Below are 26,323 nucleotides of genomic sequence, written 5' to 3' on the forward strand. Positions count from 1 at the left end.
AGGCATCGTTTTCTAGGTGGGACCGGCCAGAGTGGAGGGCTGAGGCTATGCTATCATCAGTGGATCGGTTTGAGCGGTAGGTGAACTGGAAAAGGTCCAATGTAGCTTGAAAGGTCCATTACCAGCCACTCAAAGCACTTCGTGATGGTTGAAGTTAGTGCCGCAGGGCAGTAATTGTTTAGGCCATTTACTGTCGCTCTTTTGGGCACCAGAATGATGGTTGCTGCTTTGAAGTCACCAATTCTATTTCAGTGAGATATTAAATATATTCATTAAGCCCTCTGTTAGCTGGGCCACACAGTCCCTTAGCATCTGACCAGGTATGTTGTCTGGCCCTGAGCTTTGCATGAGCTTACCCTCACCTAAGCTACGGCCAGCCAGGGTGCCTGTTCCTCAGGAAGAGAGGGGGCTCTCCTCGATGTCACAATCATTCAATTGGTAAAGCTATGCACAGGAAGCATTCAGCCTATCAGGAAGGGAGGCATCGCTGTTGTTGATACGCAGGCGTACTTGTACTCCATTATGAATTGTACACCTTGCCACATGCCACATGCCACACGTCCCTGGTGTCACAAAGGTGTCTGTGGATTTTCCGTGTCTACTCACGCCTAGTCTTCCTGGCACAAGAGAGCGCAGCACTTGCTGTCCTTAGTCATCCTGTCCCCAGATCCCTAAGCAATGAATGAGCCTCTGAAGACCGCCATAGTTTCTCGTTTACCCTGGCAGAGTAGTGTTTAATCACAGTAATGCCCTCAATGCACTTTCCTATGCAGCCAGTCACCGATCCCGCATATTCATTAATGCTGACGTGATGATTGTAGGTAGCTGCCTCCCTGAGTATGCTCCAGTCCATGCTTTAGAAACAGTCCTGCAGCACTGAGGTAGCAACTTGTGATAAGATCCTCATCTCCCTGTGAACGGGTTTGACACGTTTAACCAGTGGTCTGTATGCAGGGATTAGCAAGATGGATCTGTGGTCTGAGTATCCAAGGTGAGAGTGGGTTGCAGCCTTGTAGGCACCATGAAGGTTGGTATAAATCAGGTCTAATATAGTCTCTCCTCTGGTTGTGAAGTTGACACGCTGGTTGAATTTTGGCAGGACTGTTTTTATGTTGGCATGATTGAAGTCACCAGCAACAATGAAGACATCATCAGGGGAGTGACTTTGAGATTACAGATTGTGCCATAGAGCTCCTGCAAAACTTCCCCAGTGCAATGTAATGTTTTAATAAAAGAATGGTTTATTTGGAAGGAGGTTAGGAAAATAAATAATAAGGGGATACTGTACATGAGAAATTTGTAATGAGGAAAAGAGCAGAGACAGAGCCAACTCACTGGGGTGAGTGTACACCCTGCTGTTTTCATTTCCTGTTATCTCATGGCTACTGTTTACCCAATTTGAACTTTTTGTTGCATCTTTTCCAGTCTACACTGGTGTTTTCTTTTTCACAGAGCACTAAGAAAACCTTTGAAAAGTAAAAAAAACAGTATGTGCTCAAATGCACTTAAATACTTTTTTTACACAGCTCTCTTTTTCTTTCATTTACAAAGCTCTATTTTGTTCTGCCACAAAGCAAAGATTTATGGAAAAAGATTCCCAGTTATTTTTTGTTGCAATCATTTCATTTTCTCCTCCTGTCACCAAGACTATCAACAGTGCAAGTAGGTTGGTTTTACTAATGAGATATGACTGCTGTAAGTGCTCAGGTCTGTAACCCAAGTGCATTGCTAAACATAAATAAGGTTGAAATTATCGGTAATATGTCACATCTGATGCAGAGATATAATAAAAAACTAGATGGTGGATGTGTTTTTGTGCATCAGCTCAACTGACATTGTGCATTCTGAGAAAAGGAGCATTTATTTTCAAGTCTGGGTTATTTTGTGTTTAAGTTGATTCACTGACATCTCTTAAAATAATGCAAATCTAAGTAAACAAAAAAAACAAAATCCATAAATCACACCTTGTAACAATCTGTATATCTGAGGAGAGCATGTACAAACCAATGTGAGTTGTGATTTAAGGCTTTATATTTTGCTGCTTCCAGCAATCCAGATTCAAAGTTGTAGTGATAAAACTGTCACAGGAAAAGAAATTCATAAAATTTGTAGAATTATTCCAAAATATATGCAGAAAGTACTTTATCAACATTTTTAAGGCTTGTTCCTATGGCTGAAAATGAGTAACAGAACTGTATTATGAATATATTTAGGATTTCTGGTATGTGTTATACCTTGTGTGAGGTGTCAGTGCTACAGTAGGCCCACTATTCATATCATAAAGGAGGAGGGAAAAACAATTTTCTCGTTAATTGTTGATGGAACCCATTCCTTTTACTATCCACAGGAGTTTGTGAAGTTATTCTTTGCAGGACTGCATAGGAGTAGTGTTTTAGACCATTGTCACTCAAGGTGGTTTTCTAAGCACATGCTTCATTTCATCAAACATGGATGGATGAGGCACAGGATGGCCATCATTTTTATTTGATGGTAGCACATCCTGCTCTTGCAGTTTTTAGACACTTCATGAATTATTTTGCATACAAGAGTTGATGTTAATTATTGAAACTCCTTTTGAAGATAGAGTTCTGAGGAAAATGTTCAGAAAGCTGTCAGAAAACCCATGTTAAATAGAAAATGCTGTTAATAACCAAAGAGCTTGAGACCCAGGGACAGAATTTGGCCAATGTCTCTGCCTCACAACTCCACCGATCCAGCTTCAGTCCCAGCATACATGTGGATTTCTCACTGTTACTGCATAGGTTTTCTCCCATGTCCCAAAGACGTGCTGTAAGTTTAATTAACATCTGCATGTTCCTTCTTTCTGTAAGTTAAGAGGCAAATGGATTAAAGGAAGGTGACAGAGAATAAATTGCAGGAGCAAAGGACCATTTAGAGGGGGTGGGGATGTAATAAATAGGATGCATCTGTGGTAAAACAAAATGGCTGCCTCTCACAGAAGGTAAATAAATTAATGTAGACTCTTCTCCAGTAGATGCAATTGTTGGAATAGTACAGTTTGCTTTTGTTGGTAACAGACGATTAATTAATTCTGCATTTCTGATAAAGTTTCCCAGTAGTTTAAGTTTCACTCTAGAAATTAGCCATGCATTTCTCTAAAAAACAGTGATGAAGGTAAAGTACTTATGTTTGAAAAAATAAATCTGGGATGTAATATCAAACATCTGTTTAATAAAAATGTTTTGCTTCATATATTACTCTGCTTTTTTGATACTTATTTCTACGAAGTACAAACTGATACTAAAAGTAGAGTTGGATTGGTTGGATTAAAATAATCTATATTACATGAATTTTATAAACAACCCATTTGGTACTCAGATACTTCAGCTTAATCTTTGAAATGGTAATAGTCATGCAAAATGGATGAATGATAGTGGCCTGTTATACAATAAATTATCCACTGATAACAGATGTTAAGACTAAGCTATATTTTACTTGCAGGTGCGACATCTTTATAGTTTGACAGTTTTTGAAAACTTCATTTATGCCATCAACTTGGATAATTTCACTGCTAAGTACAAAATAAGCGTCACAAAAATAAACAGATTCAATGGCACGGACATCGAAACACTAGCGAAGCTGGAGAACGGTGGAGTTATACATGTCTACCATAAACTAAAACAACCATTGGGTAAGTCTTTATATTCCATTGTATAACTTTTGCTGTCTGCACCCTAATTTTGTTCTCTGTTCTCAAATATTTTGGAAGGTTTTTTTTCACATTTTGTTTCTAATTTTATTATTTTGTTTATTGTTATAGTTCACATTTTGTTATTAAACCCAAATTCACTCTGTGGTATCATTCAACCATTCTAAAGTAAATTTAGAGTTAAAAATTGAGCATGAATCACACCTACTTAATGCCTAGTATTACATATATATATAAATGCACTTCTGAAAGTCAGTTATGTTGAAAATAATGGGACCAAGTTTTGGAAGTTGTATAATTCAAAGTTCAAAGTCCATTTATTATCGAAGTATGTATGCAATATACAACTCTGAAATTCGTCTTTCCCACAGTCATGAAACAAAGAAGAACCATGGAACTGACCCTTACAAAGTTAAACATCAAACACCCCTCCCCTGCACACGCAAAAAAAACAGCAGACAGCAACAAAACAAAATGAGTGCAAACACAGAATATAAAGTACAAAAAACACATTTCAGTACTGTTCAGCTCAATGTTCATTATCTGCCCTGATTCAAAAATTGCCCAAAAGTAGTAACAGAAGAAGAGTGACAAGAACCAGAACTAGAAATAGAACTGAATTTGAGTCCAAATCTACAGTCCGCATCAATCAAAGCTTGCTCTGTTGTTATCCGCCGGTGATACCAGGGGAGAAAGATCATTTAAACGCAAGAACTTTTCCTCAGGAAAGAGATATTATAATATAATATTATACAAAATTATAGCATGCATGTAATGCTAGTGACCACGAGCATAATCCAATATAGCAATTGCACTCTTCCGAGTGGACAGGAATCCACAAGACAGCATTACTGAAAACTAGAGTTTAAAGTCAACCTATTGTCTGCAGGTCCGCAAATCTACATAGGACTAGAGGCCAGAGACGGCCAATCCTGGGGTTGGAGGGAAGAACAGGGTTTGTTTTGCTTTGGTTGCTTTGTTGGTGTTGTTGTTGCATGTGTTATTCTGTGAGCGTGCTGAGCGTGCTGAGCATGCTGTGTAGGCACCAGAATGTGTGGTGATGCTCAAGGACAGCACACAGCTCCTCCTTAGTTCGTGTTTATTGTTTAACACAACACATTTGAGTACATGTGATAAATAAATGAATCTGAGCCTGAACCTGACCCAGTCTGTTTAAAAAAGGTGAATATGGAAATGGTACATAACTACTGGATTTTATTTTAAAAAGATTTGTGTTGCATGGTTTTGCAGGATTGTTGGAGAGCTCGCTGTTGTCTCAGGTCAATGTTTAAAGCTGTCATTAAACACAGCATATATATATATGTGTGTGTGTGTGTGTGTGTGTGTGTGTGTGTGTGTGTAAGTATGGAAACTAAGCTTCTTCAAGCCTAGGGGTAAATGGATACAGTCTTACAATGATGAGTAAAGTTCAGTTCAGTTTGTGGTATTTAGTTGAGTAGTGTTGGAGAGAGAGAAGTGTTTAGTTCTTCAGGTGAGCTGATGCCATCGAACAAACATAGACTTCAAAATGTTGTAAAGCCAGAATAAGTGATAGCAACTCCTTTTCAACAGAAGAGTAATTTTTCAGGTGCACATTAAATTTCTTTGAGAAATAAGCTACGGGGCGTTCAATGTCATCCACACCCTTCTGCAACAGTACTGCTCCAGCAGCTTTATCACTAACGTCTGTTGCTATAGAGAATGGTTTTGAAAAATCAGGTGCTTTGAGCACAAGATGATAACGCAGGATTGTTTTCAGGCATTCAAATGTCTCCTGGCAAAGATCACTCCATACAAATCTTTCACTCTTCCCTAGTTATTTTGTTAGGGGGAGAGCGATAACTACAAAGTTCTTACAAAACTTTCAATAATATCCAACCATTCCTAAAACCCTTCTGAAAGCTTTCTTGCCAGTCGGAACGGGAACCTCAGCAATAGCTTGAACCTTGGACAGTACAGGAGCCAGTTGGCCCTGGCCCACTACATAGCCCAGATATGTAACTGTGGCATGGCCAAACTCACTTTTATCGAGGTTCACAGTAAGATTGGCCTGGGACAGCCTTTCAAACAGTTTTTCTACCACTGCAATATGCTCTTCCCACGTGTCATTCCAGACCACTAAATCATCGATATATCTCCTGTGTTTTCTGAACCTCTAATCACAGAGTTGATCATTCTTTGAAATATCCCTGGAGCATTTTTCATCCGGAAGGGTAAAACATTATATATTCATACAGTCTAGATGGTGTCACAAATGCTGATATTTCTTTAGCCATCTCTGTTATAGGAACACCCCAATATCTTTTTAAAAGGTCAATCTTTGTAAAGTATTTAGCCTTTCCCACTTTATCAATACAGTCATCCATTCTCTTTCCTTGTTCTTTCTTGTTTCCAATTTCTTGTTCAACCATTTTACTTTCCTTTAGATTCATTCTGTAAGGATGCTCTTTCATCAGCTGGGCTGAACTCACAATGACATCATGCACTGCAGCTGTACACCGTCTTGGAATGTCATGAAATAAGTCTTTATGCTTGCTAATTAATTCTTTCAATTGGTTTTTGCAGTGTAGGCTCCAATTGACGGACCTTGTTAATAATATTTTTCAAAACAATAGTATTTCTGAGCTTTGTGGAGACTACACTGAATACATTAAAATTATCTGGTATCTCGGAACCAGCCTTCACAACTCCATTTGTTTTCCTAACAGTACCCACAGGTGCTGTCCTATCAAACCAATGTTCCATTTTAATTTGAACATTCTGTAATCTCCGCTTTGTAAGGTCACAAGCCTTGTTAATCCATTTTCAGAATTTCAAAACATAATTTAACACACTGACACACACTTTTGGATTAGACCACTGCTCTCTGAGTAGGGTCAAAGGTCTTTTGGGCCTGTAATCGAAAACAGGTTCAAATAGACCAATGATTTTTGAATCGAATCTCCAGTAGCAAAAAAGAGTAGGGGAACCCCCTCATCCCAGTTTTTTTCCATTTCCCACACAATATGTTTTAATCATGGTATTAAGACTGGAGTGGAACCGTTCCCAGGCTCCCTCGGATTCTGGGTGATATGCAGATGACACAATGTGCTTAGCTCCCAGCTCAGAAACTATTTGCTGGAATGTTCTCGAAGTAAAGTTACTACCCGGGTCAAATTACATTTTTTTCAGCAGACCTACCAGTGTGAAATACTTACTGAATGCTTTTACCACAGTCTTGGCCTGGATGTTTCTGAGAGGCATGGCTTCAGGAAACCTAGACTCAGCACATATAATTGTTAACAAGTACTGATGACCAGCTGTAGCCTTTGGCAATGGGCCAAGACAATCCACTATGACCCTAGAAAAAGGTTCACCGAAAGCAGGTATCAGTTTAAGTGGTGCTACCTGAATAACCTGATTAGGTTTCCCCATATTCTGGCAGGTATGGCAAGTCCTGTAAAAATTCACAAAATCCTTTCTTAAATTAGGCCAGTAGAATTCCTTCATAATCCTGTGCACTGTCTTCTTTACTCCAAAACATCCACCTAAAGGCATACTATCAGCCATGTTTAAAATCTCAGCCCTGTAAACTTTTGGAACCACTACCTGGTGGACAATAGCCCAATCCCCACTTTCAGGCACAGCGGCTGGTCTCCACTTCCTCACTAACACCCCATCTTTAACGTAGTATCCCCTTCTGTGAGAGCTGTCTCATTTAAAACAGCAATTTCAGAATCTCACTTCTGTTCCTCCATAAACTCATTTCTAGATAAGAACAAATCTTTCTTATACACCTTACTCTCTTCAGCTTTACTACCCTCTAAGTCCTGCTGGAATAGGGAAGGTAGAAAAGTCTCTGATAAATCATCATGAATTAAACCCCTGGTTTTGCTATCATGGGCCTCAGCAGACTTTCTAAACACGCTTCGAGTAACTGCGCATGTGGGATAAACTTCAGTCTTTCTGTGTGGATCATTAGCAGCAGCTTTGCTCATTAGCTGAACTGCTGGATCAACAATACCTTGAATAGGTGTCAACCTCCCCCCATTGTTTACTCGTACACTCAGCACTATCACCAGACTTACAAAATCCACGTGTATATTGTGAAAAATGCCAAACAATCCATTTATTTAATTCCTACAACCTTTATCCTAATTTGTCTCCATAGTAACTTCTTTAGAAGGCCTCTCAAAACCACAATAATCTTTCTTCTTCTCCACATCACAATCGTGAACAACATCATAACCTTGAAGGTGTTTACATCCAAAAGTTAAAACAAAATTCAACGGAGTGGCACATACTTCTTCAGCAGGCCCTTGTCCTGCAAGCAGGGTCAAAGGTCACAAAACTAATCCAACCTTCACAAGTACTTTATTCAAACGTCCAGAAACAACACTTACCTCAATATCTTCAGTAACATTTACCTGACCAACAATCATCTCATCACTAACTTTTAGAACACTGTGTAATACAAGTGACTGAGAATCCTTAATTTCCACTGGCACCAAGGTTAACCCCTTATCCACTGAACCAAAACCATCTGACACAAAAGAACTGCATTCCTTTCCAATCGAGTCAGACATCTCAGAACTGAACTGAGCTTCAACACAAAGTTCAGTACCCTATGAATCCACAGGCACTTCAACAACTTGAACACAGGCAATTGGGACAGCTGCCCCTTCTGAGCTTTTATCACTTGTCCCAGTCTCAAATTCAAGGTCATCCCGAACCTCCCAGTTACTCTCTGGCAAACTCTCATTTGGAGTAAACTCAACCTTGTTAAAACAATCTCGTCTGCTGTCTTAGCAGACCCCCGCAGGGTGGTGGAATCCTTTTCATCTAAGTATGCCCTTACATCATCGGGAACACAACTCTTAAATTTTTCAATCAAAACCAGCTCTTCTGAGCTGTAAAAATCAGCAAGGTCTAACACTAAACCTCTTTGCTGCAATTTCTCTATCTTTTCCAGCTCAAACCGCCTCTGCTTGTCTGTCTCCTCAGCCTCGAGCTGTTTTACCTGTAACTCAAACTTGAGCTGTTGCTCTCTTCGCTTCTGCTCACCTTCGATCCTTAATCTTTCCATCTGATATTGGTACTCAAACCCACTAGGTTTACTTTCAGGAAACAATTCCAACTCCTCCACTTTAAACACACCCTCAGATACATAATATTCGGCTATTATTCTCTGCATCTGCGACCCCCTCGTGGTTGACTTCATCTTTGTAAGTTTCAACTTTTTACCAATTCTCAACAGCTCAAACCTTCTAGCATCCTCTAGTGCCTCAGAGGTTGGCGATCCCAGAAAGTTATCAACATCCATTTCTGCTGTTTTTCCACACAACCAAATCAAAAGGGATTTTCCCTAAATCAATTCAAGCAAGGCCCACACAATTTTCAGAATGGCTCCCACCAATCTGTTCATTTCCCAGACGCAGGCCCCCAATTTTGTCACATACCCCGTGACAGGTTAAAGAACCAGCAGAAATGGAAAACACTTTAGAGTCTGGTATTGCTATTAACTAATACTATTTGCTAGTAACTATGCAATACAGTAATGTAAATTTAGATATGTCAAACAGGTTAGCAAAGATTATATATATATATATATATATATATATATATATATATATATGTGTGTGTGTGTGTGTGTGTGTGTGTGTGTGTGTGTGTGGAAATATAGAAACCAAGCTTCTTCAAGCCTAGGGGCAAATGGATACAGTCTTACGATGATGAGTTAAATTCAGTTCAGTTTGTGGTATTTAGTTGAGCAGTGTTGGAGAGAGAGAGGTGTTTAGTTCTTCAGGTGAGCTGATGCTGTCAATCTTCCCGTTGACTTCCAAAACTTCCAAGATAGCCAAACTTGACCAACTTAAGAACACCGTCTTCGAGTGATAGTCTACCAACCCAGGTAATGGTTAGACACACTGGTAGACTCTACAAGCTTGCTCTTTCATGCACTAATAATCACAGATCGATCCCTCCGAATCGATCCTCAGTCCCACACTCATGGGCACCTGGACAGGATAGTGGTAACTTCACTACACCCTTATGCGTCTGCGTGTCCTGTGAAACAATCAACTATGCTGGTTTAAATACTGTTGTACTGAACACCAGCTGCCATCAAGTAGCTCCTCCCCTCTCACTCTGTAAGAACACAGGAGTTGACAGTGTCCTTGCAAAAGTGTAAACATGCTGCAGAGCTACCATAACACCATCTCAAAGCAGTCTTTGTCTCTGTCTCTCTTAATAACAAGGTGTCTATGTTGGACACCTCTCTCTCTCTCTTTTTAAATGCATAGTTCATATGGATAATTGAGGACCCTGTCACAGTATATAGTGGAAATGTTGAAAATATTGAAAGGTTTTGTAAAGGTAATTCCAGGTAACGTTTTTGCAACAGGCTAGAAAGTTGTGTGCTGGAATCTTTAACTCAAATTCATCACTAAACGAATGAGAAGTGAAAGTAAAATTGAAACTTTTATAAAGAAACAGGATAAAATGGGTCTCTGTCCACCAGAGAAAGCAGGATCTCCCAGTGGCCACGCATTTTAAATCCACATCCCATTCATATTCTAGTATGTCCATGGCCTCCTCTACTGTCAAGATGAAGTCACACTCAGGTTGGAGGAACAACACCTTATATTCCCTCTGGGTAGCTTCCAACCTGATGGTATGAACATTGATTTCTCTAACTTCCATTAATGCCCGTCCTCCCCTTCTTACCCCATCCCTTATCTATTATATATTTATTGATTGATTGATTTACGTGTTTGTTTGTTCATTTATTTATTTTTCCCTTTTTTCCTCTCTCTTTTTTCTCTCTCACCCTCTCACAATAACTCCTTGCCTGCTCTCCATCTTCATCTGGTGCTCCACTCCTTCCCCCTTTCTTTCTCCCCAGGCCTCCTGTCCCATGATCCCCTCCCCTCTCCAGCTCTGTATCCCTTTTGCCAATCAACTTTCCAGCTCTTAGCTTCTTCCCTCCCCCTCCTGTCTTCTCCTATCATTTCAGATCTCCACCTCCCCCTCTCACTTTCAAATCTCTTACTATCTCTCCTTTCAGTTAATCCTGACAAAGGGTCTCAGCCCAAAAGGTCAGCTGTACTTCTTCCTATAGATGTTTCCTGGCCTGCTGCGTTCCACCAGCATTTTGTGTGTGTTGCTAAAATGGGTGAAGAATTTTTTTCAGTTAAGATGATTCACAGAACTAGTAGAGAATGTAAATTTAGCTTTCTTGGAGATCTAACACAGAAATAATGTGTCAAATGATCTCCATCAGTGCTGTAAAATGGTATTATTCTGTTTCAAACTGAATTTGCAATTCATAGTGAATGCGATCATATCTCCCTGGGATGAATTTGCACTGATCAATTCAGATTCCCTCAAAGAAATCCATTACATATGCGTATAGGAATAGAATGAACTTCTGTGTAATATATATTCACCTGTTTTCCATATGCTAACTAAATATTCCCATCACTAATAATGTGACTACAGAACATTCGGCATGTGTAGCTGAACTGAAATAAAAGACCTTTTTTTTTGTAATATTTTACGTAATTCCCAATAGTGATGGAGTTCTCTGAACCTCAGGCATATAATAATGAATATAAGGTTCCCAGTGTTCGAGAAGAATTTCTTTCATTCTCATCAACATTTCAAAGAGCCAACACATAAGTTACACCCCCAGAGAATTTGTTACTGTGGGTGAGAAGTTAGCATGGAGTGAGTTCCAGAGTGCAAGGGAAATGTACTAGGGCTGGTGGAAGGTGAACACTGGAAATATTCCTGGGGTTCCCTGTAGTGTAGAATGCAGTGAAAAATTAACCCTCTCTATAAGTTTGAAGTTGAAAAATGGTGAAAAATGAGATAAATAAAATTCTGATGAGGACTGCTGTACTTCGGTCATGTGAGGATTATATCCCTTCAATCATCCAGCAGAGAATACTTGACTCCCCGGTGACAGAAACAGAAAATGCAAGGATGACCTGCCCTATGTCATTACGCATTAGCTAATGGCACTTACTGGTTAGCATCTCATATTGTTAAGTTTCCTGATTGACACAGTTATACCATCAGTCTATGAATAAAATACAATTTGGAAGATGTGTAACTTGGGTGCAAGTGAAAATGCGGCAAGCATGAGAATTCCTAGAAGCATGGTTTTCCGCAAACAATTCTGTATACAAATATATCGACCTCGATCCTATTTATGAGCCGATGCAGGCAAAATTCCAGACCACAGGGCATGAAGTTCGCCAAACAGCCAATCAGCGATGAGATTTCCTCCCCATATCACAACTGAGTTTCTCAAAGGGCATCCAGTCAGCTGATTGAAAAGTATACAAAGGCCAAGCATTTGGAGAGCACACCACATTCAACAGCGCATTGACAACATCTTCTTGTATGGTGACGAAACGTTTGCAAGTAATTGCCAAGATCAGAGAACCACTCAACCTAACCATAATAATCAATGCTTCACTGCTTGCATCATGAGACTGGTTACTAGTTTTGTGGAAACAATTAACTTAGAATGTTCTGAAAGGGTTTGGAAGAAAGCCACAATGATCATAGTGAGTGGCAACCTAACTTTTGGCATGAAAAAAGATTAGCCCCTTGGAGATGGTGGGGAGAGGGAAGTGGTGTTGGAAAGAAAGATCTAGAGATTGAAGTCTTGATGCTGGGAGGGATGGAAGAGATGGAGAAGCGTGCTGCTGAGGGAGAGTGATGTAGGTGGAACTGTCAACCTGACAGTTGTCCACAGGTTCTACATCTTGGGCAGGAAGTGATCTGGAGACTGGAGCAATGTGTAAGAGATGGCTCTGACATCAAGGCCTTTAGGAGGGCATCCAAAAATTTAGGGCTATTAGTACGCTTGTGCCAGTCTCTGGACGCCTCGTGTGATTTTGCATAATATTGGAATAGTGATCAATTTAAAAAAAACATGGATGATCAACCATTTATGAAAGGAACTTGTGAAAAAAGGACAAAATTTCAAAAATATATGTAAATGCTGTTGAATAAGAATAACAGGGTAAATTAGAGATAAAGTTTCGGGGAAAAACTCATCTTCGCAAAAGGCTGTATCATGTTACGGTAAAGAACGCGGTATCCTGAACATAATTAAAATTACCAGAGATCTTCCATTTGTACAAATTTTCAATATACTGTACAAGTAGACAGGGTGGCTAAGAAGGCATACTTTTTGCCAACCTTCATTCTTTGGGGGACTGAGTAATGCTACAAGCCTATAAAACTTCTGGTTGAACCATACTTGGAGTGTGGTGTTCAATTCTGGTTGCCTCTTTATAGGATGGATGTGGAAGCTTTCGTGAGGGTGCAGATTCAGAGTCAGGTTTACGATCACTGGCATATGTCATGAAATTTATTGTTATGCGGCAGCAGTTCGTTCCAATACATGATAACAGTACAGTAAGTATATAAGTACATGTAAATATATATACACATACTGTATACATACATGTACATATTAGAAGTCTATATGTTTATGAGGGTCATAGAAAGTGTGGACAGTCAGCAGCTTTTCTCACGCAGGGTGGCAGTGGCCAATACCATAGCACATATGTTCAAGGTGAATAAGGATTGTTTAGGAGAGATGTCAGATGTAGGTTTGAACTCAATGGGGAGTTCCAGGGTGGTACTAAAGGCGGATACAACAATGATGTTTACACATTCTTAGATTGGCACATGGGTGTAAGAAAAAAATGAAGGATTATGGGCAGTGCAGCAGGGAAGAGTTAGTTTAATTGTTGAGTCGGTTTATACAAGTCAGCACAATATCTTAGGTTGAAGGGCCTGCAAGAAATGTGGTCATCCTTAGGAGTCAGACTTTATCAAATACCATTTCTAAACTATGAATCTCATAACTGATTGGCAAAGCATGTTTCAGAGTAAACGAAAACTTATCTTAATATCCATGCAGGGATGTTGAACTTTTGAAGGTAGGGAAAGAAGATTAGTTTTTGCTATCATGGATTAAATTGGTATCTTAGGCCTTTCATAACGGGCCACCATTGTACTCACAGTTGTGTCCATTCAAGCAAAACTCTAACCATGGGGATGTTTAACTGAACAATCAAACACAATGGATGTCATTGGGATATCTGAGCTTCGCACTGGTACATTTTAAAATACCAACAACTAATCTAATTATTAACACAGTTAAGACAATTTAAAAATCAAAGTAGAACTACAGATGCTGAAATCTGAATGCTGGAGATGACATTTCAAGTCAAAGATCATTTGTTCAAGCATCCTTGCTCGGATTCAAATTCCTTGATCGATGGGAATCCTGAAATGTTAACTCTGCTTCTCTTTCCACTGACTGACTTGTTCGAAGTTTCCAGTACTTTTTATACTTAGAACAATTTAAACATGTATTTTCAAGTTCCACATCACTCTATTAATTCTCTATGGTAGTTCTTCCAAGAGCGGTAACAAAATGTTCAGAAACTCTTAAGCAAAATTAATTTTTTTAATGTTTCATGTATATGAGCATTAAAATCTATTTATTTTAAGTTCTTATTTGAGTTTTCATTTAAGTGAACTTATTGAAAGATCTTGTCAAGAACATAGTCTGTTAAAATATCACTCATTCAAAAAAAAAGAAATGTAATACATCTACTTACTGCAGTTCATGTTAGACTTCAATCACACTTATGAACTAATGGCTTGATAGTAATGTTAGAGATAATGGTCACAGAATTACATCTTGGAAGCAAATGAATGAATGTCTTAAATAGTTATATGAATTTCTGCATAAAATTATCAATGATTATTATACATCAACTCATTGGGTTAGGATTTCTTTCAAATTTTACAACATTATTGTCCCATATATCATTTTAAGGAATTAGGCAACTCCAATATTCAGTGCTCTGCAATGAAGGAGATTCTGTTTACAGCTTTCTATTGATCTTTTAAGAAATTACTTATATTTATTACTGGAGATTTTCAGTATGACATGGTCTTCAACAGATTTGTAACATGGATGAATCATCAAGATATTATGACTTCTCAGCAGATTATATGACTGAAAGCTCGCTGAGCAGAGCACAAAGTAGAAACATTTATATTAATATAAAATGATTTGTAAATGTTGGAATAAAGAGAAAAATACTTTAAAATGAAATACAAGTGCCAAAGAAAATTGCAAAAAGAGGAAAATCCTCAATAATATCTGGGTTTTTACAAACTGAAACAATACATCAATAGGTTTCAATAGGTACATTTAATGTCACAGAAATGTATACAATATACATCCTGAAATTCTTCTTCTTCGCAAACATCCACAAAAACAGAGAAGCGCCCCAAAGAATGAATGACAGTTAAATGTTAGAACCCCAAAGCCTCCCCAACTCCCTCTTCCCACGCACAAGCAGCAGCAAAGCAATGACCCCCTCCCCCACCAGCAAAAAAGCATTGGCACCTCCCACCAATCACTCAAGCATGCAACAAAGCAATAATAAAGACTGTTACGAGAATACACATAAAATTAAGATGTTTGCTGGCCTGGGCTAGCATCAGTAGCATCAGTGGCATCAGCAGTTGGTCTGCCACCTGCCCTCAGGGGAAGGAGAGATAAGGAACAATGGAGCAGCGTCTGGAGATGTGTAATGAAGGGACGGGGGAGAGAGAGCTGTCTGGAGCGGCTCCCCCCTTTGAACCCTGAACTGTTTGAAGTGATGGACAGGCGATACCCCAGCAGGGGGATAAAAAGGGACAGGTTCGCTAAGACAGACACACACGCCACCCGAGGTAACAAGACCCTGGAAGCGGTGCGCCTCTCACGAGTGGGTGAGAAGTACCAGATAATGCCTGGGGTGGAAAGGTACGATCAGCGGGAACCCGGTGTGTGTCCGCCCTTGCCTGGGTGCCGGGTTCACTGCAGAGGATCGACCGCATCTGGAGGAGGGGTCACAGTCGGTGACCTCAGGTGACATCACCAAGGACCCGCCCAAAAGCTGCTTGTGAGCCATCTCGCAGGTCTGTGAGTGAAGCAGTGTTCTGAATGATCAGTTGTTCCTGTTCTCTCTGTCTCTCTTCCCCCCACGTTGTCCATCGCCATGGCAACGATTACTGCGAACTGAACTGGACTGAACTTTGAGTCATTTTGAAATTTGGTCATTTACCCCTAGACAACGATAGAGCTTGATTGATGCTGTTATCTTAATTCTGTGCACATGTGTGTTTATCATCGCTGAACTGCTGCATTTATTATCCCTTCGATTACTGTGTTGCTTGTTTCTTTAATAAAACTTTCTTAGTTCTAGTACTCCAGACTCCAACTGAGTGATCCATTTCTGCTGGTTTGGCAACCCAGTTACGGGGTACGTAACAAGACATAGACTTGCAGTACCCTAAAGGCTATCGTTCATGCCGTAATTTGACATACCACAGGCTCTGTCTCCCTAATAAGGGAAGAAGAGATGTCCCCATTTCACAGTGAGAGGAGAGACATAACAAAGTAAATGTATAAAGCTGTCATTTCAAGGCAAAGAAAACCGGTGAGGGTAAGAATAGGATGAATTAGCAGATTAATTTGTGGGTGAAAAATTGGTGCAAGGGTCAGGGTTTTAGGTTTGTGAATCCTTGAGATCTCTTTCAGGGATGGATTATACTTGAACTTGAGGACCAACAACTTTGCAGCAGATTTGCGAGAGTTATTGGAAGGATTTAAAATAGTTTGGCAGGAGAACAGGAACCAGAGTGATGGGTCAGAGGATGGAGCAGTTAGTATACAGGTAGATGCATCATGTAAGCTATGGTTCCCAAAGTGGGTTTTATCACCCCATTTCAGGCATTTTGGAGCTTCTAAGGGGGCAGTGGGGAATCACCCAGTAGTAAGGGGGACAGCTGAGGGATTACAAGCTTAATTTGAGAACTGAATTACTTATTATAAGCATTTGATCTTCAGTGCCTTATAATTAATTACAATGATCATGTATTCACCTCATCTCTTGCTAACCCACCATTCTCTTAGACTTTGTTCAAAGCACATAACAATTGTTGAAAAGCAATGTATTTGTATTTGGCGTATCATGAGAAATCTGGACTGAAGAAATTGTTCTTTCTAGGCATTATTGCTGTTCGCTACTGCATTATGCTGTTAGCTAGTACAAATTCCAAACATTCGCATTCTCTAACCATGCAGAGACACAGTTCCTGTGAATTAGGGTATGGCATTCAATCAGGTAAAGTTCAGAATCTGCCCTTTTGAATGGTCCTGCCCATGTTTCTCTAGTCCACAGCCCAATCAACATATCACTGCCCCACTTTATGTACCTTCAAGCAGAGAGTTGGTTTTTGCCTGAGCTATTATGATGTCATAACTTTCCCCTTTTTTGGTCACAGTGCTTGAGGTTGGACTTAATAGGCAATTGACCATGGTTGCTAATCCATAATAAAAATGGCAGAAGCAGACCAAACAAAAAAGTGTAGACAGTGTAGTATACAGTGTCTGAAATATGGATTTATACCAGCACCAAACAATCAACAGAAGCCAATGTGTGTTGTGTGAAAAAGTTCTCTCAAATGACCAATGAAACCATCTAGGCTCCTTGAACTTTTATGAAGGATGCACTCTGATAAAGCAAACAATAATTTGGCTTATCTTCAATCACTTCATGGAAGTTTTTAGAAACAAAAAAAGCACTTCAAAACATGTTTACCAGCACTTCAAAACAAAACAGTAATGGTTTGTGTGCCTCATACAACATTTCATCTGGAAAGCCCTATACGACTGGAGAAGAACTGATTCTTCCAGGAATAAGAGGTTTTGAGTCCAAGTCACCAGACCAAATAATCAAAGCAGTTCCTCTCAATGACAACTCTGTTCAAAGACAAATAGATAAAATGTGGAAGACACATTTCACAACATACTTAGAACAACAGAATTTGCTCTGCAGTTAGATGAGTCAACTTTACTCAGCAATGAATCTTTGCTTCTTGATTATGTTCACTTCATAAAATATGAAAGCATAGCTTAAGAGTTGTTATTTGTTAGGAAATGAGAAACAGATATGAAGTGGGAGTCAGGATTTCAGGAAGTTGAGCAATCTTTCAATGAGAAGAACATTCTGCTCACCAATGCTCTTGCTTGGGCAACAGATAGGACACCACTGTGGGGTTATTACTTTCTTGAAAAAAAAATACATAACACATTTACCATTCACTGTGTAATCTCCAGATAACATATTGTCATAAAACAACCTAAGTGATTGGCTGCACAAATCATTCAATACTGTTATCACAGCAGTAAATTAAATGACGTCCAATGCTCTCAATTCTCAACTACTTTGAGAGCTTCGAATGGAGAATGATGAACAGCTTGACTACTTGTGGTTGCATTAGATGGCTCTCAAAAGGAAAGCGCCTGAGATGCTTTCATGCACTTTTTGAAACGTAATAAAATTCTTCAAGGACTAAAATGCTTTATTCAGTAATCAGGCATGGCATTGGTTATTTAACAGAATTATTCACAATGTTCAATAAAATAAATCATCAATTGCAAGGAAATGCATATCTTACTAAAGTCAAATCAGTTGCTTCCACATTTCTGTCCAAGTTAACCATATCTAAGTGTACCATAGGCTGTTGTGACATTTTCCAGTTTCCAAGTGCCTCCAAGTTAGAAGATAAAGTAAGAATGCCAGATGATGACCATTAAGTCGACTGTGCCAACCTGGGTTAAGTGTATAAAGACAACTCAGAGAAATTTCAGAATATTTTCCCAATCCAAATTCCAGATTGGGCAACAAATGTATTCTTGAACATTTACAATGAAGAATTAACAGGACAGATGGAGGAAGAAGTGATCTCACTTTAAAATGAATTTGAGCTGAAGCGAAGGTTCAAAAAATCATAAAGACTTTTGGGTTGCAGAAAGAAATCTCTGAATGCTATCCTGCACTGTGGAATAAGGTCAAGATGGTCTTTATTATCTTTCCAACATCCTATTTAGTGAAGTATGGTGTCAGTGCAGTTCTCCAATTTATTTCAAAACAAAACAGACTGCAAATTACTGAACCTGGGGATCTGAGATTCCTATGGTTACTATTCCCTGAAACTCCCTTTGCAATAAAATTGTTAATTAACCCTTTCTGTCTGCACAATACTAAACATAAATATAGACATTTACCCAGCTTATTTACTTTACCTTTTGTCTGTTCTTAACATTGAATATCCTTGAACATACAACTCTGGATTTGGTCACTCTGGAGTCATATTTGCTATTAAATCATTTTCTTCTGTTAGTGGTATGAATTTTTAGAAACATTGCTTGCATTTCAACAGTGCCTTAAATTTTAGTAATCATCATTATATGAAGGAAACATTGGTTATTGTTTATATTTATGTGTATAATGCAAAGGATTATTACCATTCCATCTTAAACCATTGATTTTTTAACTGCCCATTAAAAAAAATCTCTCATTGATTTTCTCAGTTAGAAGTCATGCTTGTGAACTGGATCTGCACGGCAAACCTGGAGGATGCTCTGATATCTGCCTGCTCAGCAGCAGCCACAAAGCAAAAACATGTCGATGCAGGACTGGCTACAGCTTAGGAAACGATGGGAAATCATGCAAAAGTAAGTCATGACACCATATTGCTATAAAGCTTAAACACGTTCTGCTAAAAATCTTCGTATTTCAGTAAAATATCACACTTGCTGCTTTTGTTAAATTAATACACTGCACACAATAATGAACTGTAGACAGACAAAAAATTGTAACTCTGATTTGTCCTTAATGACAAACTTACACAACTTTTATGCTGTACACTAGACTGCAAGTGTAGTTTTACATTAGTTCACTTTAGACTAGGAGCATCATGGGGAATACAGAATATCTATTTATTGTGACAATTGACACCCAATTTCATTCTAAAGCATGAATCATACTAAAAAACTCTACAGTTTAACACATGTGACAGAGATTCTTTTAAGGGCTTACTGCCTTGAAGGAACTCTTACACTTTTCTCTATGTCAGTACAGGGGAGGGAACATCGACTCAGACCATGAGAGGCCTGCTTCGGGCATTTTCATGCCTTACAAGGTGCAAATTGGAAGTCTGTGTGGGGCGCCACTCCTTGCACAGACACTGGAGTAATGTGTGGTTAAGTGCCTTGCTCAAGGACACAAACACACTGCCACAGCTGAGGCTTGAACTAGCAACCTTCAGGTCACTAGACGAACGCCTTGACTACTTGGCTACGTGCCCAAAACTATATCAGTACAGTTATGGAATAATACTACATTCAAATGAAAATAAACACTCTCTGATCAACAGGTGAACATATTCATATTTAGAAACTTTTACAATTATGAACAGTGAGTCTTACAAATGGAATCTGGAATTCTAACATATCATGATCACTACATTCTCTGAAACCTTTGGCCTGTTGCTTTGGAACAGTGTATAATCTCAAATAGCAAACTCTAATTTCTTGTCTTCCTGCAAAGGCATCTCCTTAATGACAATTAGATCATACTCATCTATTGCTGTCTATGTTGTCAACTTGTATTTCATTGCAATGTTACACATATTCAAATAAAAACCTTTAAGCTTCATTTTTGTTTTGATAATTCTGGGATTTAAACTTTAAACAAGAGAAGTGCTTTGTTTTACTCTACCTGTTCAGACCCTAGTTCACAAACTAATCCGTAATTTAAGAGCAAAATTTTTACACACCACTACCTCCAATGATGAATTCTCTGTCCGAATTTTCAGTCATGTGTTAGAGGTGAAATTATGTAAACAGTTTATTCTCTGTTACAATTGCACTGATATAAATATTTAATTATTAATATAGTAAATAGGAAATGATCCTGGCAACACACACGAGCTGCAGGAGGAGCTTAGCACACAAGGCAGCATCTATGGCAAAGAGTACAGTCAACATTTCAAGCCAAGACCCTTCAGCATTCCCGTTGAAGGGTTTCTGCCAGAAGCATCTTTTCCGTAGATTGCGCCTGGCATGTTGAGTTCCTCCAGCAGTTTGTGGGTGTTGCTTGGATTCCCAGCATCTGCAGATTTTCTCTTGTGTATAAGGAAATAATCCTGGTAGGATTTTACAAAAATCATAGCTCTATGATCAATAATAAGCCGTTCATTTCCTATTACAAGACATTTATATATCCAACTGAGACAATATCAGTGTTACTGATGATTAACTGAACTCAGATGAAAAACAAACCTCATTTCTTCAAAACATCACAATGCTGCCTGCCACTGGTGAAGCTGAGCACTTTAAAGTATGAATATAACAAGTTAATACTCACCATTATCTAAACCAGAGTAAATAAGTCCAAGAAAGAAAGAAAATAAACCTTTGATATTGTCAAGTTATTCACCACTGGGATAAAAATAAGACCATAAGATAAGACAAAACTTTATTTATCTTGAAGGAAATTATTGTTGCAAAGTTGCTCAGTTAGAAATATATACTTTAAAATACAAAATGTAAACACTGAAGTATGAAAAAATACAAAATGTGCACGAAAAAATAATAGTGCAAAATACACATGTGCAATAAAACCATATATTGGTATACTTGAGGAGGAGGAGTTGTAGAGTCTTATAGCCACAGGGAGAAAGGATCTCCTGTCACGTTCAGTAGTGTACCTTGGTGGAATCAGTCTTTTACTAAAGATGCTCCTCGGTTTGCCCAGTATGTCATGGAGGGGATGTGAGGGATTGTCCATAATGTTCCGTAGCTTCTGCAGCATCCTCCTCTCAGACACAACCATCAGGGAATCCAGTTCCACCACCAGAACAGAACCAGCCTTCCTGACAAGCTTATCGATCTTCTTGGCATCAGCTGCTCTCACCCTGCTGCCCCAGCAGACCACAGCGTAGAATAGAATGCTGGCCACTACTGAGCCGTAGAACATCTGCAGCGTAGCACTGCAGACATTGAATGACTGGAGCCTCCTCAGGAAATACAGTCAGCTCTGTCTCTTCTTGTACAGAGCTCCCGTATTTTTAGGCCAACCCAGTTTATTGTCCAGGTGACTTCCCAGGTATTTGTAGCCCCAGACAACTTCTACATCTGTTCCCTTGATGGAGATGACCATAAGATGTAAGAACAGAATTAGACTATTTGGCCCATGAAGTCGGCACCGCCATATCGTCATGTCTGATCCATTTTCCTCTCAACCTCATTCTCCTACCTTCTCCCCATAACCTTTCAGACACTGACTAGTCAAAAACCTATCAACCTCTGCCTTAACTACACCTGATGACCTGGCCTCACAGCCACCTGAGACACCAAATTCCATAGATTCACCATCCACCCTCTACCTGAAGAAATATCTCCATTCTAAATGGATGTGCCTCTATTCTGAGGATGTGCCCTTTGGTCCAAGGCATCTCTCCCCCACGGTAGAAAACATCCTCTCCACATCCACTCTATCTAGACTTTTCAACATTCGATAGCTCAATGAGATCCCCCCACCCCATTCTTCTAAATTCCAATGAGTAAATTCCCATATCATCAATTGCTCCTCATACGATAAGCTTTTCATTCCTGGACTCATTCTTGGTGAACATCCTTTGAAACCTCAGCGTCAGCACATCCTTTTTAAAAAAAGGAACCCAAAACTGCACACAATACTCCAAGTGAGGTCTCACAAATGCCTTGTAAAGCCTCACCATTACATCCTTGCTTTTATATTCTTGTCCTCTTAAAATGAATGCCAATATTGCATTAGCTTTTCACACCACAGACTCATCCTGCAAGTAAACCATTAGGGAATCCTGAACGGGGATTCTTGCGCCTCGGGTTTTTGAGTTTTCACCCCATTTTGGAAACAGTATATACTTTTATTTCTTCTACCAAAGTGCATGACCACACAATTCCCAACACTGTATTCCATATGCCACTTTGCCCTTTCTCCTAATCTGACTAACTCCCTGCTTCCTCAAAACTACTTTCTCCTCCAGCTGTTTTCATATTGTCTACAAACATTACAGCAAAGCCGTCAATTCCATCATCCAAATCATTGACATAGAATGTAAAAAGTAACAGTCCCAACACTGACTCTGCGGTACACCATTATCACCGGCAGCAAATCAGAAAAGGCTCTCTTTATTCCTATTCTTTGCCTTCTGCCGATCAACAATGCTCTATCTGTGCTAGTATATTTCCTGTAATATTATGGGCGCTTATCTTGTTAAACAGCCCCGTGTGCACAATATCCATTTATTCTCTTTTGTCCATTCTGCTTGCTATTTCCTCGAAGAATTCCAACAGATCTGTTTCCTTTGGGATGTATCTATCCTGCACCTTCCAACTTGTTCCCCAAAACTCCAGCCATTGCTGCTCTGGCATCATCCCTGCTAGTGTTCCTTCCAATCAACTTTGGCAAGCTCTTCTCTCATGCCTCTGTAATTCTCCTTACTCCACTGTAATATCAACTTTAGCTTCTCCCTCTCAAATTGCAGAGAGAATTCCATCATATTATGATCACTGCTTCCCAAAGGCTCCTTTACCTTAAGCTCTCTAATCAAGTACTGTTTATTACACTACGCAATCCAAAATAGCTGATACCCTAGTGGGCTCAACCACAAACTGGTCTAAGAAAGTCAAGTTATAGGCATTCTACAAATTCTCTTGAGATCCAGCCCCAACCGAATTTTCTCAATTTACCTGCATATTGAAGTCCCCCATGACTAGAGAGACATTGCCCTTCTGACATAACTTTTCTATCTCTGGTTGTAATTTGTAGCCCACATCCTGGCTACTGTTTGGAGGCCTGTATACAACTCCCTACAGGGTCTTTTTACCCTTGTAGTGCCTGAATTCTACCCAATTATTCCAAATCTTCTGATCCTATGTCTGTGATGAAAGTCCTTGATGAGGATGGTTTGGACCCAAATGCTGGCGTATCCAAAACAAGGATCACAACATGGTATCAAACTGGATCAAGAACTGAGCACAAAACAAATGCTGGACAATCTCACCAGTAAGCTTACAATTGAGAACCAAACTTCAGTTCAGGTGCTATTTAAATACCAAAACATGATTGCTAATTAGTGGGACTGACCTGAACCCTTAATAGGGCCGCAGCAGTTATCTATACTCTAGAGAATTAGAGCATCTGAATCCCAGAATCTGGCACAGTTGTGAGCGTCTTGTAAAAGGACCTCCCTCTTATGGCTGAATCCTGATGGCACTGGCTACTAAGAGAGACAGTGATGGTAGTCATGGGTATGAGAAGGATCCAAGATGTCTCTTCTAGCACCTCTCCTCAAGTCCAAATCCTTCCCAGTCTACAAGATATTGCCAAACACCCTAAACAATATATGAGTCCAAGAGTCTTCTCACTGTCCCCCATCGATAAACTTGGGTGGTGGTGGGGATGATGGTGGTGGGGCTAAGGGGCAGGTGCAGAGAGGTTTTAATTTGGAGATATAGAAGGTGATATTGATCTATAGGGTCTTGGGGAGTTGCAATGTGTAAGCCACTGGGTTTACTTTCCTCAGGACTTTGAAGGGTCCAATTAACTTGGATGCCAGCTTTCTAGACTTCACCCAGAGAAGCAAATCTGAGTGGACAGCCAGACCTGTTGCTCAGGTTGCAAATCGTGTCTCCATCTTCTCCTTTAGTTTGCCTTGGTTTCCGCCTTCCAGATAGAGGCCAGTAAAATCTCTTGCCCCACTCCATTTCTGCTTGCAGCATTGGATGAGATCTATGCTACAGGGACCACAAAGAGAGGCATGGGATAACCAAACTGGAACTCAAACAGTAGCATCCTGTGTGCCAAATGCCTAAGGTGTTGTGGGCAACCTCTGCCCACATCAGATAGTCATCTCCACCACTCATCATGTCTTTCTGAGGTCCGACAGCTTAAGGTATGTTCTAAATCTTGGTTGGTCTGCCCTATATGGTTATTGAACTGCAGGTAAAGCCCAAAGAAAATACTTGTTGTTGCCCCAAACAGCTTATAGAACACCCTCCAGAAATGTGATGTGAATTGTGGACCATGATCTGAAACAATGTCCACTAGGAATCCATGGATCCTGAAGACCTGATCCAAGACATCTTTGCCCATCTACACCACAGTCAGTAGCTTCTCCAAGGCAATGAGCTAGCAGGCTTCCAAAAACTGATTGACAATTGTCAAGATGAAAATCTTCCCCTTGGTTGGCAGAAGACCCATGACAAAGTCCACAGAGACATGCTTCCATGGTCTTTCCAGAACAGGTAGGGGACGGAAGAGCCCTTGAGGTGGAGTACAGGGCTCCTTGTTCAGGGCGCACACCTTGCATGCCTCCACGTAGTGCCAAACCTCATTCTGGGACACCCATACCTTCTATTGATAAACTCAAGGGTCCTGACAATCCCTGGGTGAGCAATCATTCTTGATGAATATCCTCATTGTAGTACCTGGGACCAGCCAGAACTTGGGACGAACAGCCAACCCAGAGGACCATTACTAGGAACCTTGACTTGCACTTATGCCTTGTGGACAAAAGCGTGGGTTCCCCAGTGAATTGGTGCTACCACATTGGCTTTGGACAAAATGGTAGTAGGCTGTTCCTCTCATTCCGGTTCATCAAACTGGCGGGATAGGATACCTGACTTCTGGTTCTTTGGCTCCGGTCAATAGGTCAGGATGAAATTAAAACAGCTAAAGAACAAAGACCGCCTGGTCTGCCTGGAATTCAACCTCTTGGCCTCCTGAATACAAGCCAGGTTCTTGTGGTCAGTCCAGATGACAAAAGGGTTCTTGCCTCCTGTAGCTAGTGACGCCATTTCTCCAAAGCTAACTTAACCTAGAGAAGCTCCTGATTCCTGATGTCATAGTTCCTCTCTGCCGGGGATAGCCACCTGGAGAAGAATGCACACGGGTGCAGTTTACCAACCGAAGGTGATCGTTGAGACAACACTGCACCTATTCCAATGCCTGAGGTATCCGTCTCCATGATAAAGGGAAGGTCCGGGTTCGGAGAAACCAAGAAGTGAACTGTTGTTTAAGCTCTGCAAAAGCAGCTTCCACTTCAGTAATTCGGAAAGGATTCCTGAATTCAGTAATTCAAAAGGATATCATCCAATTGGACAAAGGCATACTTGTGCAGAGTATCCCAGAACATGTTGTTTATCAAGGCCTAAAAAACTGCCAGGGTTTTCGTAAGGCAGAAGGACATAACCAGGTATTTGTACTGCCCTGTCATTACCTTCTCTTTTAGAGACCAGATTGTACGCACTCCATATGTTTAGCTTAGTGAATACTCTTGACCGTTGGAGAATCTCAAAGACAGTATTCATGAATGGAAGAGGGAAATGATTCTTAACGTTATGTGGTTTAATCCTTCATATTCAATACATGGTCGCAGGCTCCATCCTTCTTTTGTATGATGAAGCAGCATGCTTTGGCAGGTGAGGTGAAGGGTTGAACGAATCCAATAGCAAGAGCTTCCTTTATATTTTCTTCCACTGCGCTTCTCTCTGGACTTGAGAGTGCATATAATCAGCCTGTTAGAGAACAGGTATCAGGCAGGAGATCTATAGCACAGTCGTAGGGCTGGTGTGTTGGAAGAGCCGAGGCCTTTCCCTTGCAGAAAGCTCCTTCCAAGTCCTTGTACATGGAAGGAACTTTGACCCACCTGGGTGCTGCGAGTTCTCTGAACCCTCCTTCAAGGATG

At 40.1% G+C, this 26,323-nt stretch overlaps 1 protein-coding gene across 3 annotated transcripts in view; it reads left to right on the top strand.

The window, feature by feature from the left end:
• The window catches only part of LOC134346855 (low-density lipoprotein receptor-related protein 1-like), a 2,119,020-nt gene that overhangs the window by 1,078,117 nt on the left and 1,014,580 nt on the right, over window positions 1–26,323 (top strand). For all 3 annotated transcript variants that reach the window (XM_063048628.1, XM_063048629.1, XM_063048630.1), the window contains 2 exons: window positions 3,463–3,652; window positions 19,119–19,262. In XM_063048628.1, the coding sequence (XP_062904698.1) occupies window positions 3,463–3,652; window positions 19,119–19,262 (334 nt within the window). The remainder of the gene's footprint in view (window positions 1–3,462; window positions 3,653–19,118; window positions 19,263–26,323) is intronic.

This window comes from Mobula hypostoma, chromosome 5 (assembly GCF_963921235.1).
Source record: "Mobula hypostoma chromosome 5, sMobHyp1.1, whole genome shotgun sequence".
Taxonomy (NCBI): domain Eukaryota; kingdom Metazoa; phylum Chordata; class Chondrichthyes; order Myliobatiformes; family Myliobatidae; genus Mobula; species Mobula hypostoma.